Raw genomic sequence first — 17,754 nt, 5'->3', positions numbered from 1 at the left:
TACAGTACACAAGGGATCTTGTATATAAGCAATGATTATTGCTGTGTGACTCAGATGGAGCTTGCTGTGCACCCAGAGAGCTGCTGGACAGGAGGTGAACAGGGAATACCTGTCTGGATGGAGAGTGCTGCTGCTCAGGCTCTACTGGATGTGCCAGTGGCTTGGGCATGTTTAGAGGAAAGCCATTTTCCCAGAGCAGGAGCATGACTCAAGGGGACAGTGGTCTGTGTCATGGTAGAAACACCTCAGCTTTGTTTCACAAAATAACAGAAGGCAAGCACATGGTGTGGGTGGTCATGAAGCTAAAGGTATTAAGAAATTTTAAGCCACCTTTTACTCTGGACCCCTTTAAAAAAGGAGTGTTATTCCCCCACCAAGCAGCTGCTGATTCTGGCTGTGCAGGGTTGCTGGAAATGGTTAATTCCAAACATGGCTTTCTTTTTATGCCACTGTCTCCAGAGTGAGAACAGCACCTACAGAAGCAAAGACTTCAAGAATGAGCTGGAGTTAAGTGTGGGCTGTGGGCACCAGGCTGGGCAGCCTCTGAGTAACAGGGTGGAGAGGTAAAATCAGGGTGATGTGCCTTGCTGCAGGTTGTGTGATTGCCTCCTTCCACAGACAGGTACAACATCAAATGCAGCAGTGTTGTATGTTCATCTAGAAGGAAGAAATTCAAAATCCCTCCAGCTCCTGAAAAAATGTATGCCAATTAATTCTGAATTGGGATTTTCCTTTACATTTGATCTACTTAAGAATGCACCACGAGGAAAGCTTCCTATGAGGAAAGCTTGAAATGCTCTCAGGGAAAAGGCACCATCATAACTCTCCCACTTCCTAAAGGGATCAGGGTAGAGCTCTGCTTAATGCACATCTTCTAAAGGAAATAGAAGGCCCTACCTCATACAGTCTCTTTAGGTTCTGCTGAAAAAAAACAACAACCAGATGATCCCTCCCCACCACTGCTCTAACTTCCCTACTGTGCTTGCTGACTGACTGTGCCCAATAAAAAAATAAATCAGTTCCTTCCATCACTTACTGCAGCTCAAGGCTGGGGCATTGAAGCCACTTACATGGAAGGGAATGGGGGAGGTTGGATGAGACCTGTGAAATGAACAATACAAAATTGCCCAAGGATGCCTTCTGTGGCATAAACTGGATAGATGTCAGGCAGTGCTGCTTGGAAGACTTTGTCAGGCCCTGATCATGTTGTAGGAGTTTTTTGATTTGATGAAAGAATAACTCTTTGCTTTCCCTGGGAACAGGAATGAGAAGGCAGAGTGTCCCAGGTATAGATCTATTCAGAAATGTCCTGGTGCAGGTGTGGGGCAGATGCTGATAGGGTTTATCAGCTGTGTTTGCTGTGCCAAAAAAAAAGCAAGTGGGGGATATTTGAGCCCTGGATGTGACAGAGGAGCAAAAGTCTTGTCTTCTGATGAGTATGGCAGCAGTAAGGGAAATGAATTCACAGTGGAAGGAGAGCAGCAGGGTGGGAGGCTTGGATAGAAATGGCTTTCCCTTCAAGCTCTGTTCCTCATGGTGCTGTCTACCTTGGAATAGTTTGGATCCCAGAGCTCCTACCTCAGTGTCACTTTAACCCTCTACTCCCCTGCCATCTCCTTCTCATTGTTAAAATAAGCAGTTTGGGCTGAGCACTCCTGGAATAACAAATGCATCCAAAACTTCTGTCAGATAGTGCTGACTTCATGATTTGTATCTGATTAACTGCCAAAGAACCAAGGCAGTCATATTTCCTTCTGTTTGTTGGTTGGAGGGGTTGTGTTTGTTTCCATGGTTTTGTTTTTCATTTATGTCATTATTTGCCAGCAAAACACAATCATGTCCTTTGTTTTAGTTCAGCTTTATTCCCTTGTCCTCGTGTGATACTGTTTTAGGCACAAAGCGTCCCAGTTTTTTTAATACTTCATAACTTATTAATGCTGCAGATTGTGGGATGAAGAGTTGTCAGCAACCTCATTTTTTATGTATTGACAGATATAATATCTGATTTGTTATTAAATAGCTTTTAAAGGATTTCTTCCTCTCTGGTTACACTTTTCCTAATTATTTAATGTATTTCTCCATAGCTTATCTCCCCTCCTGTCTCCACTTTTTTTTCCTTCTGCATCTGCTTTATCATTTGATGTTTTTTTCACTTAAATGTGAACCTGATCAGCATCAGACATCAGACCCCATCTATTAATGGGCTCTCAGGCACATCTCTAGGAAAGAGATGTGCATGATTTCCTCTCTAGGAAAGGATGTGTGGGAACATTCCAGGGCATTTCAGGACTGGCCTATGCAGCATTTGGAAGCACTCGGTGTTCCTGTGACATCACTTCCTAGTCCAACTAAAATCAAGGCCAGGTAGGCTGGGATCAAATGCGTGTGCTTGCAAATAGTGTGGCATTTACTCCAGTGGAGGTGAATGATGGCCTTGTCAAGGTATGTGGCTGCAAGTCTCCTGTGGAATGCACTTTGCTTTTCTCCAGGCTGATGGAGTGCTGGGTCTGGGGTGAAGACGGGGCACAGCAATGAGCTGCAAAGATCCAAGAGGTGTAACAACAGGTGCCAATATTGAGAGGAAGTCAAGCTGACAAATCTCAGGAAGTGCAAAGCCTTCTCTGGCATTCTCCCTCAGGGAAACTGGTAAATTGGCCCTGTTTCTTTCAATCTTTAAACTCTTTAGTAATATTAAAATCAAATGGGACAGATGCAAGAGAAATAAGGCTCCTTTCCAGCTAAGAGAATAAAAATTTGGAGCATGGGCTGTCCATCCTCCTGGACATTGTAGAAGATTTAGCTGAAGCTCCTAAAAGCCAGCTTTCATCAACCTTAAGACTAACCTCCTAGAAACTTCTAGCAGCTGATTTCTCTCATGGCTGCTTCTTCCACACTTGACTTTTGTGACATGTTCCTGATTTCAGCACTAGAGGGGCTGGGGTGACTGCTCTTCTCTTTCTGCTTTCTGTGATTTACACACTCTTCCCATTATGAGTGGTTAATTACATTAAAAGCATTGCAAAACTTTTGCATCTGCACATCTGTGGAATAAATCCCCTGCTTCTCCCCTGTAAAAATGCAGCACAGACTTTTGTAGTGAAAATTCTCATGTTGTAGGTACTCTGGTATGATTATTCTAATATCACAAGGTCATTTTTGTAAGCATAAGGAGAAAAAGCTATAAAGGTATCCCCCTGTTATCTTTGAAGTCTTTTATTTAATAGGTTAAATGCAGTTGTTCATTGTGAAATTATCCAGGGAAGCTATTTCCTGTTCTTGCTTTCATTTTTCAGGTTGAAATATGTACAGCTTTTCATGGTTTAAAAAAAAATAATTTTTGTCTCCTACTTTTGAATTGCAGTTGAAGAAGCCCATAATTTGAACCAAGAGCTTTATTATGCCAATAGCTTTTCTTTTCCTTTTTAATTTTTTTAATGCAATCTTCTGAATACATTATAGCTTTACTGTCTACTGGGAAACTATTTCTGTGAAAAAGTGCTAAACATGAAAATTTATCCAAATTTATATGGTCTCTTGGTAGTCTAGGAGAAGAAGTAAGTCAAGAGAATAGGAGTGGAGTATCAGTAAACCAGGTTCTGTTTCTGGAAAGAACAAGCAGATTCTAGGAAAGGGATCAGCAAAACCCCCACTTGTTGTCTTTTAAATTTTCTTCCTAATGCCTGAGATTATCTCATGAAAACTTCACACTGAGCTCTTAAGTAAAAGAAAAATCACTTATTTGTTGAATAACTAAATATGTAAGAGGACCTTTTATTACCAGTTAAAAACAAAAAAGTATTCTGCATTTACGGTCCCTGGGGAAAAAAAGATCATAGCATTATAATAAACTCAGAGATTCACAAAACCTTTAATCATCTCATAGCTTCTATTTAGAAAAGCACATTCAAGTGTGTTTAAATCCCATTAAGTACTAGTCTAAATTGAACTTGTACATAATTCCTGCTACTGCATTATGCTGAGGGTGGGTAGTAAGTCCTGCAGCTGACAATACCTAAGTGTTTATAGGTATTCAATAATATTCAGTAGCAAGAACCAAAAGATCACTTGCAGATGCCTAAAGCAGTATTAGCACCTAGGGCAAGGCACAATAAAGACTTGTAAATTTCCTCTTCCACCAGGAAATCCAGCTACTGGGATCAGTACAGCAATCTTTTCTGTTTTCTCAGAGAAAATCTGAGCTCATGCCACTAAGTGCTTGTGAGAAATATAAATGTGTTGTAAACCGCCTCCCATATATTTCCACTTTTTCTCCTCAACTTTCCTATTTATAATTAACACCTCTCTTTATCTTGTTCATTCTGAATATCTTTGTTCTTTTCAAGCTAAATTATTTAATACTATCTCTTCCTCTCATTTAAGCTCCCTTTATCTGGTGATCCCTTCTCCTTTATATTAAAATCTCTCCTGTCTAAATGCATAATCAGATGACATCTGCTACTCAGGAGCATGAAAATCCTTGCACATTCAATGAAATTACTGTGCAGTTATCAGGCAATGAGGTATGTGGTGCAGATCAGAGGCTGGGCACACAAAAGCACAAAAGCAAAAGGCTCAAACCACACAAGAATGGCTGTTCAGAATGTGAAGCCAGAAATGTCCAGCCCACTCCTGAGTCTTTGCAGACATGAAATCCAGTCCCTGCTCACAGAAGCAGCCCTGATGGTTTCAGCAGGCTACCTGTGAGCAACAAAGGCCTGGTGCCACGTAACCACACATGTCACAGAGCTTTTGTATTATGCAGAAGGAAGCACAAGAGCCTTTGGAGGCAGGAAAGCATCTGGAAGCCCGGAGGTATGTTTGCAATTGAACAAAAATGAAAATTTGGTCATGTGAAATCAGAGAGAAGCTAAATTCTTGTTCCTGTACTATGTCTAAGCCACAGCCAAATATACCCCAAAATGTTTTTTGTACAATGTAACAGAGAATAAACACACACATGTACCAGACCTTCCAGGTTTGTTTGAGTCCTGGTGTTTTATTAGAATATAAGTATTATCTGTAGAGGAACATGAGGAGGAATGTGAAATGTTGCAGGAGGCAGTTTTGGATGACAGGACACACTGGATTGTCCCTCTCTCATAGGGACCAAATGCTTCTATATGGATGATAAATTCCCTGATAGCAACAGTGATGCTGCCTTGCACACAGGTTTAGGATGTGTGAGTGTCCTACCAATTACAGAATTCACATGTAGTGTTTTCTTCCCTTCTGCTCCACTCTGGTGAGACCCAACAGGGCTTACAGAGTCCTGTCCTATTTAGAAGCAGGAATGGTTTCATCTATTTAATCTAAGATACATGTATGCTTACCACAGTCATAGCAGGACAGCTAAAAAAAAAACCCAAAAACCAGCTAAAATGTCTTTGTACAAGTCCTTCAACACACAGCTCAGAATATCTGCATATAATTTTAAAGATTACAGAAGCAGAGAGCCTCATGAACCAGGGTATTTTGTAACCCAAATGGCAAAAGTTATTTGTGACAAATTCAGATCTCTTAGAAAAAAAATTAAAGGCAAAACATCCATTCAAAGCAAGAGTGCCTCATTAAAGCTTATCTTTTTTTTTTGAGTGCAGTGATGTGTCCTGATATATCTAATAACCATTTGATTTGGGGGGCTTTTCTGGTTTGTTTGTGGTTTTTTAGTATATATTTTCTTAACTGTTCTAAATGTAATATCCAGTGTGATATCTCATCCTTCTTTAGAGAAGAAGAAACAGGCTTGGGACTGTGCACAGGATGTGACCCTTTGGAGGGGAAATTGAGAAGCCCCTTCTAGAGCCTAGGGCTGAACCTGAGGCTTCTAACCTTTGCCAATTAGATTTGCTATGATCAAATATCTGAAACGTGCTGGCAAAATTAACTGCAATTAACTTGAACACTAAACAAGGTTAAAAACTTATTATTAGTGTCCACCTGCAAAGAGTGAGGGGCAGAATTACTACCATGAAAAAAGTAGGATGCAAAAGCAGGGTGAGGCTGCTGTCTTTATTGCATGATTGAATTTTATTGCCAGACTGAGCATCCTCCTTACCTGCCCCTGCTTTGCATCCCTCTGCAGCTTCTGCAAGAATTGATACTGCAGCATTTTCATTCACTATGCAATTCAGCTGCTTCTGACTTCTGAGTCCATAACTTTTGACCTAAACAGATTATTTATTATATTTTTTTTCCTGAATTATGCTGGATCTGCTCCTGCCTTTTAGCCCTGCTAGTGCAGTGTGAGGCCTCTGCATCTTGCAACCCATTGGCCTGGGTGGAACCACCAGGAACAGGGTGCAAAGTCTCCTTGCCATCTCTGTTTGGAGCTCCAGGACTGTGTACAAATTCACAAGAGAACTACTAGGGAAACCATGGACATCTCCCTGGTCTCCTGCTGTGTTCAGGCCAGAGGGCCCATGCCCCTGCTGGTGTTCTTTCAGAGCCACACAGGAAAAGGTGTGCATGCTCTGATCCATGTCCTGGAACTAGGGCCACCTGTGAGTGAGTATCCACAGAGAGATTTATCACAGTTTATATGATAAACTTTGCACATCTTCATCTGAGTTCTCTCACCTGTGCAGCAATCAAATCCTCCAAGTGATCAAATCCTCCACTCATTCTAATCACAGTTTGCTCTAGATGAACATTATGCATTTATTGTCTCCCAAAAAGCCAACCTGCAGTGGTTGCACAGGGCAAGTGCAGGGGGGGTTTGCCATCTGTCTCTCCCTCCTAAAAAGGGAGTAAGGATCAACATGTACTTCAGTAAACTTAAGCAAAGCACTGAAATGTACAATCATTTTAAACCTCTCTATTTGGATCAGCTTGCGGGTGGGAGAAGGCACGTTCCCTCCCATATCCAAACACTTCGGCTCTGATGTATCCCTCTTTCCACAAGTGAACCTCCCAGGACACTCAGGGATGTACACACCTTGGAGATCGGCTGAGCTTTCAGCTATAAGCATTTCTTTCCCTGGTAGCAGAAAGCCCGTGGCAGGGCTATTCCTTGAAGCCTGAACACATCGGCAGAGACTGTGCAGGATGAAACTTGCCAGAGATGTTCAGGAATTGCACAGCAGAGCTGCCGGGCACGGCGGACCCCTGCGGGACGGGCAGCACTGGCGGGAGCCGCTGGAAGTCAGAGCTTCTGCTGCTTTATCATCTCCCATGGGCTTGGAGCGCTGTGGCTGTGGCCGGGCAGGACGATGAATCCATCGGGGAAGAGCCGCAAGAGGGGAACAGGGAATGGAAAGCACGGGTGGAGCACCAGGATGAGGTTTTAGGACACGAGGTTTTAATGGAAGTGGTTCTAGCACTGAGGCAAACCAGGGAAGTACTGTTCGCGACAGGGGCTGAACGGGTGCCTTTGGGTCTGCCCAGAACGGCCAGGCGGGCGCTCAATGGGAACTCCCGGGCGATCCCGATCCACGTGTCCCTGACGGCGCAGCGCCGTGAGGGCGGGCGTGAGCGCACACCGGTCACAGGTGCGTGAGACGGCGGCGGCCCCCGCCCGCCGGCGCTCCTGGCCCGCAGCGAGAGCGCCACTATCGCTGCTTGCCCTGCCGGCCCCGGCCCGCGCCCGCCCTCACGGAGCGATCCCGGATCCCGATCCCGCCCCAGCGCTTCCCGGCTCGCGCCCGCCCCCCGCGCGTCAGGCGCCGGCCGTCACGCGGGCGCTGTAATGCACCCAAACAGCGCGCACTCCGCGCTGCGCCCGCCCTGCCGCCAGCGCCCGGCCCGCGCCCGCCCGCCCTGCCGGCTCCGTGCCCGCGCTCTTCCCGACCCGCCCGGTGACGGCAGCCACGGCACCGTCCCGTTCCCGCCGCCGCCGCCCGCGGTGTCCTCCTCAGCAGGGGATGTGGGACAGGGCGGCTGGAGCCGGCGGGCGGCCCCGTTTGCGCGCAGCCGTGAGGGAGGCAGCGCGGCGTTGCGCGCCTATTAGGAGGCGCGTGGTAGCGATGGCGGCGGTGGGTGAGCCCTGTGCCGTCAGCGGATCCGGCTGGCCCTGCCGGCGGGCGGTGGGGCCGGCCCCGCCCCGCGCCCGCAGCCGCCCCGAGCAGCCGAGCGGAGCCGGACCGAGCCCGGCCGAACCGAACCGAGCGGCGCCGGGCGGAGCCGAGCCACGCCGCGCCGGGCAGCGCCATGGGGCTGCTGGAGCGGCTGCGGAAGGAGTGGTTCATCTTCGGCATCGTGCTGGTCATCGCTGTGGCGCGGCTGGAGCCAGGCGTCGGCGTCAAAGGCGGTGAGTGCGGGCGCGGAGTGCGGGCGGGAGCTCCCGGGAGCACCGGGACTTCGGCAACTCCCGGCGGCCGCGCCCCGTCCCGCCCGTGCGGGGTCCCTGCCCTCCATGGGCTCCTCTCGTTCCCTGCTGCCAGCCCCTGCTCCTCAGGATCCCGGGAGCTGCTCCCGCTGTGTTCCCGTGCCTCTGCTCGGCACCGTATCTGTGCCCGGAGCAGCGTCCGGCTCCTTTGGGATCAGGAGCGATGGGAGCCGAGCCGTGGCTGGCTCGGAATGTGCTCCCGTTCAACTCCGCCAGAACTTGCAGGGCTGTGGGCGCCGAGTCCCGCGGCTCGGGGCATGGATTGCTGCCGTCTGGAGGTGCAGCCGAAGGAGTGCTGTGGTAAACTCTCGGGTGCTGTGCTCGGCCAGACCTTTTCCATCGCTTTATAGTAGAACATTTGTGTTTTAAAGTTTTGGAATTTTTTTTTTTTTGTCTCGTTGTGGTTCCCTCTTACTTCCTCATGGAAGGTGGGAGAAAACAGGGAAACTGATCCTGTGGGAAATGATGGTGTGAAAGATGCGTACACGGGGCAAAGCACATCTGTCCCTGGCTGGGCAGGGAGGGCTTGGATGTGTCCCGGAACCAGGGCTGTTGAAAGTCACTGTTATTTAAACATAAACAATGTATCTTTAAGTGTAAACACTGGGGTGAATCCTCGTCGGTTTCCATTGGAACTTCAGCTCCAGACATTCACAGATTTCAAGAACTTATTATATGTTGTATTTCTTCTTCCTAATTGTTCTCTGGTGGCCTGAGAAAAGGGATGTAGAACACTTCAACAGAATTCCTCTAGCAGTTCCATGTTATGTGAGAGGAGGAAGAATATATCTGTGCTTTTTTTAAATTTTTTTTTTTTCTTAATAGGGCTGAAGTTTGAGTACAGATGGCTTCTCACTGAGGAGCCAAACTTTTCCCTCCTCTTAGCTTCTGGGGAAAAAAAGAAAGTGATTTAAAACAATATGGCTCTGAACACATGCTGTGGCAGCTCAGGCTCTGGTACCTCATGGAGTTCAGGGCAGGCAAATTCCTGCTGTGCAAGGATCCCCTCTGACATCGGTGTGCTGTTCTGCAGGGGTGAACAGAACCCACGTGGAGCTTTTCGCAGGATCTGCGCTGTGTTTTCTGCACACCTTAGAGACAACTTGCGATTGATAGAATTAGGTGTTTTGTCCCCCTCTGCTTTGAGTGCCGGGCTGATTGTGAGCAGCCGTGTGGGAGGTCCTTTGAACTAGAACGGGAGATAATTGTTCCTCGGCTCACTTCCTGCATGGAAGCACTATGATGGAGCACTTCATTAAATTATCCTGCTGCAAAGAGATGTCAAGCTTTGAGACTGTATTGTTCCTGGGACAACTTGCTTGAAAAATCTTGGAAGGATTGATTGAAAGTAGCGAGCACTTGTTCCCCATGGTGGTATCCCTCCTCTGAAACCATGGGATCTCTGTGCTCTGAGGAAGAAAAATATTTCTTTTTAAAAGCAGAAAGAGGTGAGGGCTGGGAAGTATCAACACAGGAAAAACCTTAGTTTGTCATCTTCCAGCTGACAAAGCCATGCACGGTAATTTGCAGGGCTTTAGTGAATGGTATGGATGGTCCAGCATCCATGCCCGTGGAAGATTGTGCCATAAATAACAAAGATTTGTGTTGTTGTCACCTCCATGACATAAGCCAAGACATTTTTGTGTGTTTTCCTATTTGATAAATGAGCCCATTTAGTTCCTTTGTGAAAAGAATTTTTCTGTTGTGGCCAGAGAGAGTTCCCTGTGCTCCTCGAGTGTGTGCTTGCTCTGGTGGTAGAGGCTTCTCCTGGGAGAAGGAGTTCAGGTAGCCAGTGAAAAACCAGAAACCAGAAAAAACTGAGTCCTGGAGAACCCCTGTTGTAGCCAGATTAACCCACTGCCTGTCTGCTGTATGTGCATGTACACAGAGACTCTAATCTTTTAAAGGATTAGAAAAAAGAGGTAATTGTGTCTATAAAATACAGTTTTCTGTAGAGCTATATATATACTTATGTAATCTTTTGAGGTTTTTTTCCCCCCCAACTATTCAGTTAATGTGCCATAATTCTGCAACTAGTTATGTGCTTTGTTGCAACTGTTAACTCTTGCATTTCCTGTCTCGTTTTTACCGTAGTCTTACATCTATGTAGCTTGGTGGGGTTTTTTGATTGTTTGTTTCTTTTGGGTTTTTTTGGGTGTTTGGCAAACACAGTTTTAGTGTCTTGTCAGCAGAGTTCTCTCTGAGAGTAGGATTTGGGTTGAAATGACTTGAGATGCAAATTTGACTTGTACAGTCAAGTCCCTTTGATTTAAGGACCACTGACCCTACTCCAGTGTGACCATCAATGTGTCATTCATCCAGGGGAGCAGAAAGGTTCCTCTCTCCTGCAGTGCTGAGTCAAGGCTGCCTTGTTTGCTGCTGCAGTTTTGCTCAGGACAGTTTGGGGTCACTTGTAGAGTGAGGATATTACTTTGGTCCTAAGTAGACTGCTCGTATTTTCTTTCTAATGTAATATCTGGTTGAATGCTCATGAAAAAATGAACACATACATTTTATGCCTGGTGGCCTCTGAAGGCAAAGTGTATTAAGAGAATTTGTCATTTTTATAGGAGCGTAAAAAAAGACTATATTTTAATCTCCCTGAAAAAGTATATAAATATATACAAATGTAAGCCTTTAATACATTGGAACCCTTGGTGGTGCAGGCATCTGCCCCTGCTGCTCTCACTGCAGCAGTGTCTGAAATGTGTTATTGTGGGGCTGGAATGAACCATTTGGAACCATTTTCTGTTGTGAGGGAAATAACAGAATTGTATTGCCCCGAGGAAATGATTGCAAGGTGTGATTTGGGTTCTTCTGTGCAGGCAGCCAGACAGGTGTGTGTGGGTTGTAGGGAAAGAAGTGAGAGGGAGCTGTGTGAGGGATGTCAATGGCCCAGTTAATATTTTTACTGGGGTGTATGGTTTGAGTTTGCTGATGCTGTAGGGATAGTCTGATTGCAGCAATGTGAAAGGCTCCCCATTTTCAAATTTCCAAAATTTGTCTGTGAGTTCCCAGTGGCCTCTAATCATGGAAGTCAAATTTATATGATGACTTAACTCACTCTGCACTCACTGGTTTACTTTTATTTAAAAATGAATATAATGCTTTCTGTAACTTGAGAGAAATGCCATTCTTTTTATTAGAGACTTTACTGATTAGACTTTCTCCAGGTATTTTTTAAGTATTCTCACTTACTCTGATATATGCATATTATTTTCCCTTTGACTGTAACTCACTTTATTCTCTACATCTGTATTTTTTAGGACCCCTGAAACCAGAAATTACCATAACTTACATTGCTGTTTCAGCTATATTCTTTAACAGTGGACTCTCCTTAAAAACTGAGGTACTGTAATTTCTCATTTCTTCATTCCTGTTATGCTCTAAAAAATTTTTGTGTTCCTTTTGATCAGATTTGAATGTAATTGGAATGGTGGTGGTACTGGGAGGATGGCTAGCAAGAGAAGATAAATGTTAGATGTTTAAGGAATAGCCCTCCTTGATATTAGAAGGTGCTTCACAAGGCAATGAGGATGATGAGAGGGATATTGTGAATAAATGTCACCCATCCCCAGAGGGTGAGCGGTTTGTCTCTGCACAGCTTTAACTAAATGGAAGTGATGAGCACAATTTGGGGACTGGATGTACACCCTGATTGTGGCCCAAACCCAAATCAGGGTGGGATGCAGCTGTTCACTCCTGGATTGCTGGGAACAAAGACCTGGTGGCTTTAGGTTACCCTGTTTGGTAGGGTCAGGGCAGCAGCTGGGGTCAGCACAGAAGGGTTCCTGTGCAGATACAGTGTCAATATACAAGGGCAAAGTCTTGGTAATGTTTTCCCATAGGATTTTGTTGTGGACAGGTGGACTTGAGGTACCTGCACTCTGGTGCATATCACAGGCACTGGAATTTGTTTAAAATTTTGTGTCACTTGTTATTCAAAGAGGAACAGTCTGGGATTCAGAAGAGATGAAGGAATCATGGAGAAAGGAGATGATGGCTATGTGCCAAGAAGAGAAGGAGCAGCCAGAGTTGAAATGAAACACTGCACGTCTCTGCTAATCTAGTTTTTTGATTCCTTTATGCTGTTGACTAACAGGGGATGCTATTCATAAGTTGCATGATACTAATGCCTGAAAGAATCATCACAAATTTATCCAATTATCTCCTGGTGAACTAGGATTTGAGTGAACACTGTGCACTCAACAACAAAAAAAGTCTCTCCACCTCCATTCTCTCTTATGGTTGTAGTGGTGAACTTTCAAGTGGAGGAGGTGTTTGAGTTGATGGCTGTCCTCTCCTTTGCTGTCTCCTGACAGTTTTGGCACTAGGACTTCTAGTTCTGCCAGGACACAGTGTAAGTGAACTTGGGAACTTTAGTCACCTCTGTAGCAGCCTTGTGGGGATGCAGGAAGAGCCCTGTTATCTGTTTGCCTGGAATGGTAACTAATCCTAATGGAAATAGGCTGTGGAGAGGCATTCTCTTCCACAGAGAAGAGAACTCAAAACACAAACCTGTGTAGTATTAATAGAGTGGACTTTTTACTCTTTCAGGCTTAGGAATCTTTGCATGCAGAGAAAAAAATATATTTTTTTCCCTTTCACTAGTTTGTATCCTTGAAACCATGTTTTTGTAAAGCAGCTGTGAGAAATCAGTAGCATTGTCAAAGTCTTGATTAAATTCTCCATGCTAGCTTACATCTAACTCCTTCCAGTTAAGGTGATGTGACTGCTAGTTTTCTAGGCAATGTGTCATGTCTTACTTTGAACTTACATAACTTTTTTCCATCTGTGGTATTAAAAGCAATATATTGATATAAATGAAGTTTTTACAAGATGTTTATGTTCAGGGAGCTGATCTCAGATTGCTTTGGGAGCAGCAGTCAGGGCTGGTGCTGTCATCCAGCTTCATGAATGAGCTAGGCCTTTCCTGAATTTCTGCCATGGAGATAGAAGCCAGAATTAGAAAATAATTTCTCACATTGTAGCTTGTGCAATAACTTTCTAAAGCGTATGTTAAAAACAATCCTTATATGTGTTAGGTGGCCAGGTCATGTTTTTATTAAAATACTTTGAGGCATGTTTTAGTTGTTTAAAGCACAACCTAAAGTTGGTATTATTACTCAATATGCCTTTTTATTGGATTGCAAAGTATATGGTTTTTGCTTTTGGCTTTATTTGTTCTTGACCTGTGTATCAAGTGTTCTACCTTAGATAATGTATTAGTTAGATGGAAACTAGTGTTTGTATGCTTTATGACAGGATGAAAAGTTTGTAAGTGTTAACAGAGGCCTTCTGATAAATCTGAAATAGTTAGAAATAATTTTGAAATAATTAGAAATAATTTAAGGTTACACTTCTGGTTTAATCTGCTGTGTAAATGCATGCTCAAAAAATTTTGCTAGTGTGTTCGGAAAGCATTTTACAGAATAATTGGCAACATTCAAGGAGTGCCTGTCTGTGCATGGCCTTGTTACACTTTCAGAACCAGAGGTGACCAAGGTCCTCTTAGATTTGTAGAAACACTCAGTGTTCTCTAACAAGAACATTTCATTCCACCTTAATATAATGTTATTTCAGTTTGCAGTGACTGGATAGCTTGCTCTTTTAAAGCAAATACCTCCCATAGGGCCCCAGAAATTAAATCACATACTTGAGTTATCCATTTCAACGAGGAATTTGGCGAGGCACTGAAAACACTGTTGGCTCTGTGTGGGTATTTGCTCAGAGGAGTCCAGCTGTGACTATCAGAAGAGTGCCTGGATGGCAACAGGGACCCACACCAGCCAGGGGGAGGCTGGGATGGGCTCCCTAAAGGGTGTGAAATACTGGGGAAGACAAGGTAACCCGTTCTGTCTGGTGTGCAGAAACACAGTCCTCACCAGCAGCTTCCAGCAACTTTTTTGAGGTGGCAGATGTATTTTTGGATAAGTCCTTGTAAATTGTTTAAGAGGGTGAAGGCTGTTTGCTTTATCACAGTTTATGCTGTGATCATCCAGTCTAAGGCATAATATTACAATAATATTATTGTATTATCTAAATAATTTATTCTAATATTATCTAAAGAACTATTATTATTCTCAAAGGCAATCACTGGAGACATTTTCAAGATTGGTAATTTAGATCTGCAAAAATTTGTTCCATCAATACAGCATTCCTCCATGCAGTAGATTGGGTGTGTTGTATCACCTTCCTTGCTCCCTGGAAGTTACAGTGAGGCTTTCTTTCTGTCTTGAGTTTTGGTTTGGAGGTATCACAGAGTATTCTTAAAACCCTCTGGTTTTGAGGCATTTTCCAATTGTAAAAATATGATATTAGGGTACTTCTGTATGTAAGATACAGATAGATAGATATGTTTAATGCATCTGGAGTGTCAGCTGGAGAATCCCAGCAAATTAGATTTTGAGTAAGAGTGCTGTCAGTTCTTTTGCGTTGTTTACTTGAGAAAAGTGCAAGTTACTGTGAGAGAAAGGAAGAGGGATTTTTATTCTCAGTCTGTGAGATTTGAAATGAATTGAATTTCCTTGTGCTCAAAAACCTGTGTGGAAGGTCCTTGAAGTGCCTGAAAAGGGAGAAACAGACACAGAGGTAGCAGAAGAGTTTTTTTTCTTTAAGGGTACTTGATCACCTCTCTGGAGTGCTCTTACACTATTTAAAATTAAGTTTTTCTTTGTTGTTTTCTGAGTCTCCAGTGGTATTTTAGACTTTATTTCTCTGAAATTTATGGCTTAACAGTTTTTAGCTTGTTATGGTCTTAGCATTCTTTCTTTGTTATTCTTCATCAGACTTCTTTTTGTTCCTATAAATTTCCTTTTGATACAATAAATTATCAAAGTCTGCTACTTTGCTTTTGGGGAAAAAACATCAAACATAAAAAAACAACCCCTGACACCATAAATGAATGGTTGGAGATACAAACATGCATAGACATCCTTTTTTTTCTAAATAGTATAAATGAGAATCAGCATATGTGGCTCTCTTTAGACAGAGGAACCTGAAATCTTGTCCTCACTACAAGTTTTCATGATTCCTGCTATGGAAAGTCAGTAAAGTAAACAGCCATCAGTGCAGTTAACACAGGTTTGAAGCCATGACAAAGTGCTAAGGCTGCCTGCTGAAAAGCTGCAGTTCTGAGAGCTACACTATTATTGAAGTGCTGGACAATTCTTGTGGAAAAATGCCCAGGAGCAGACAGCTTTTATGTTGCCTGGATGTACTTCATTATTAAAGAGATCAGATGATCCCTAAAGGTGACTTTTTGACATGCACTCCTTTTGTATGGTAAAGCTGATCCTAGTTTTAAAAGCACAAATATGATCTTACTTCAGCTGTTATGACTGCAACTTCCTCTCTTCTTTTTCTCTTGCAGGAGCTGACAAGTGCTTTGATGCATGTGAAACTACACCTTTTTGTCCAGATTTTTACACTTGTGTTCTTCCCAACAGCAATATGGGTCTTTCTTCAGCTGTTATCAATCACACCTATAAATGAATGGCTTTTAAAAGGGTATGTTTAAGTATAATGGAGTGAAATATATTTGTAGCTGTCATCTTAAAGGTCTGCTTATCCTGCAACTGGTATTTTGTGGTACTGTGAACAGATTTTGCTGGTTGTGTTTTGTGCTTCAGCGCTTTGCTGTTGAAAACAAAGTACATGCAAAGATTATCCCTTCAGGAACCTGCTCTCATTTTCAGAAGGTCTGGACAGTCTTATGTGTGGGGTTGCAACAGATTAGCTTTCTTTTTCACAAAACACAGCTGAAGTGATGGGTTGGGTCTCAAGGAAGGTGGGGAGGAAAGAAAAGAAATGCTGAAGGAAAAGCCATGAATATGAATAAATAAATATTGTGTATGCCACATACTGGTCTTCTGTTTTTAAGTAGTTTGTGTTGAGCATTTCTTGCATGGCTTCAGTATCAGCTTCCAGCTAAATTATGGGGAAAAAAAGAGTAAAGTTTTTATAGGACAAGAACTTTGTGATGAGCAGAAACTAAGGTACCATGAAAACAGTGTGTTTTAAATCTTACCAATGTGCAAAGCTGCATGGATGGTGTACTAGGGATAGATGTTGTGTAAAAAAGAAAAGTTAAAAGGTTTTTTTTTTTTTGAAATGGGAGTCAATACTTAGTGCCATGCAGGTATACTGGAATGTCTGAATGTTAAAAATCAATTATTTCAGAAAACTACTGAAAGAATCCCCATTGTTTCTTACTGCTTGGTGAAACATTGCTTGGGGAGTTCCTTGTCTTAAAAGTTTAATGAAAAAGCTGCTCATGTTGATGTTTCTACAAGGCCTAAACCTAAAGAGCATTTCATTTTGTTTGTAAGAGGCTTCTCCTGATGCTCCACCAAGTGTGAATTGGTCCAAATAACACTGAAAAGGTGACACTGAGACAACATCAATTAAAAGTTAACACTTTTTTGCTTAACAGTGTCAGTAAAGCAAGGAAATAACAAGATTGAGATATGATGTTCATTTGTATTTAGCTATTTGCAGTAAAGGGTATTTTTTACAATAAAATAATAGTGAAGTTTTTCCTCAGCTAGGAGAAATATGTGATTTTCCACAGTAGCCAAAATTCCTTCCTAATCCTTTCTGAAGTGCAAGGTGAAAGAGATTTTTGTGGGGTTTTTTTGTTCCATGAAGCATGTCTCATTCCTTCTTTCCCATGAGTCTTATGCCCCTTTGGTTCTTAGTACTTGAGTGACATGATTTGTTGCACACCTGAGTATAATTATATGTATATGCATGCACACTTGTAAAACTGGTTGTAACACTTGGGATGTATGTGTTTTTGCAAAGAAAAGAAATACTTGTGCATTTGTCTCTCTAAATGTGGAGCCTAAACCAGGCTCATGTGTCATGAGAGTGTGTCTGTGTCCTACTAGTGAGCTGCTGCACTTCTGTGTGCTTCAAGCTGCCTTTCAAGCACTTGTTCCTTGAGTACTGCTTCTGATTTGGCTTTTTTATCTTTTGGTGCAGTAACTCTGTATTGAGGCTTCATTGAAAGAATTATCAGATTGAGGAGTTCAGTTAAGGTGGTTTGGTTGGGGTTTTTTTTAAGAGTGCTTTCTTTAGAAGTACTGCTGTTCAGGCCATGCTCAGAGCTGTACAGGGTGATGCAGGTGAGAAAATATTGAGCTCTGTCCTAATTTAGAATAACACATTTCAAAGCATGTGCCTCTGTGTGTGTGAGGGACTGTGCTGTGGCAGCTCTGTGTAAACAAAAGTTCATTCTCATGCCCCACAGCTGAAGTTTTTATTCCCTTAGAAACACTAAGGAAAACAGGGAAGGGAGCAGGTTTGGGCAAAGTTGCTTCCTTATCACCATTTAGCACAGCATGTGGTGGAGGCTGCTTGGTAGCCCTCCAAAGGGCTGGAAAAACAGGCATGTGCTCCCAAGGGCAGGCAGCACCCTTGGCAGGGTG

At 43.4% G+C, this 17,754-nt stretch overlaps 1 protein-coding gene across 2 annotated transcripts in view; it reads left to right on the top strand.

Moving 5' to 3' along the window:
* The first annotated feature begins 8,078 nt into the window (after positions 1-8,078).
* The window catches only part of SLC10A7 (solute carrier family 10 member 7), a 139,596-nt gene continuing 129,920 nt past the window's right edge, over positions 8,079-17,754 (top strand). Inside the window, exons 1-3 of one of the 2 annotated variants that reach the window (XM_058803459.1) lie at positions 8,079-8,245; positions 11,590-11,672; positions 15,696-15,832. In XM_058803459.1, coding sequence (XP_058659442.1) covers positions 8,146-8,245; positions 11,590-11,672; positions 15,696-15,832 — 320 coding nt within the window. In that variant the 5' untranslated portion in view covers positions 8,079-8,145. The remainder of the gene's footprint in view (positions 8,246-11,589; positions 11,673-15,695; positions 15,833-17,754) is intronic. The other variant, XM_058803460.1, reaches the window with a different exon arrangement.

The sequence above is a fragment of the Ammospiza caudacuta genome, chromosome 4 (assembly GCF_027887145.1).
Source record: "Ammospiza caudacuta isolate bAmmCau1 chromosome 4, bAmmCau1.pri, whole genome shotgun sequence".
In the NCBI taxonomy this organism is placed as follows: domain Eukaryota; kingdom Metazoa; phylum Chordata; class Aves; order Passeriformes; family Passerellidae; genus Ammospiza; species Ammospiza caudacuta.
This window is presented reverse-complemented; position numbering and strand designations above follow the sequence as displayed.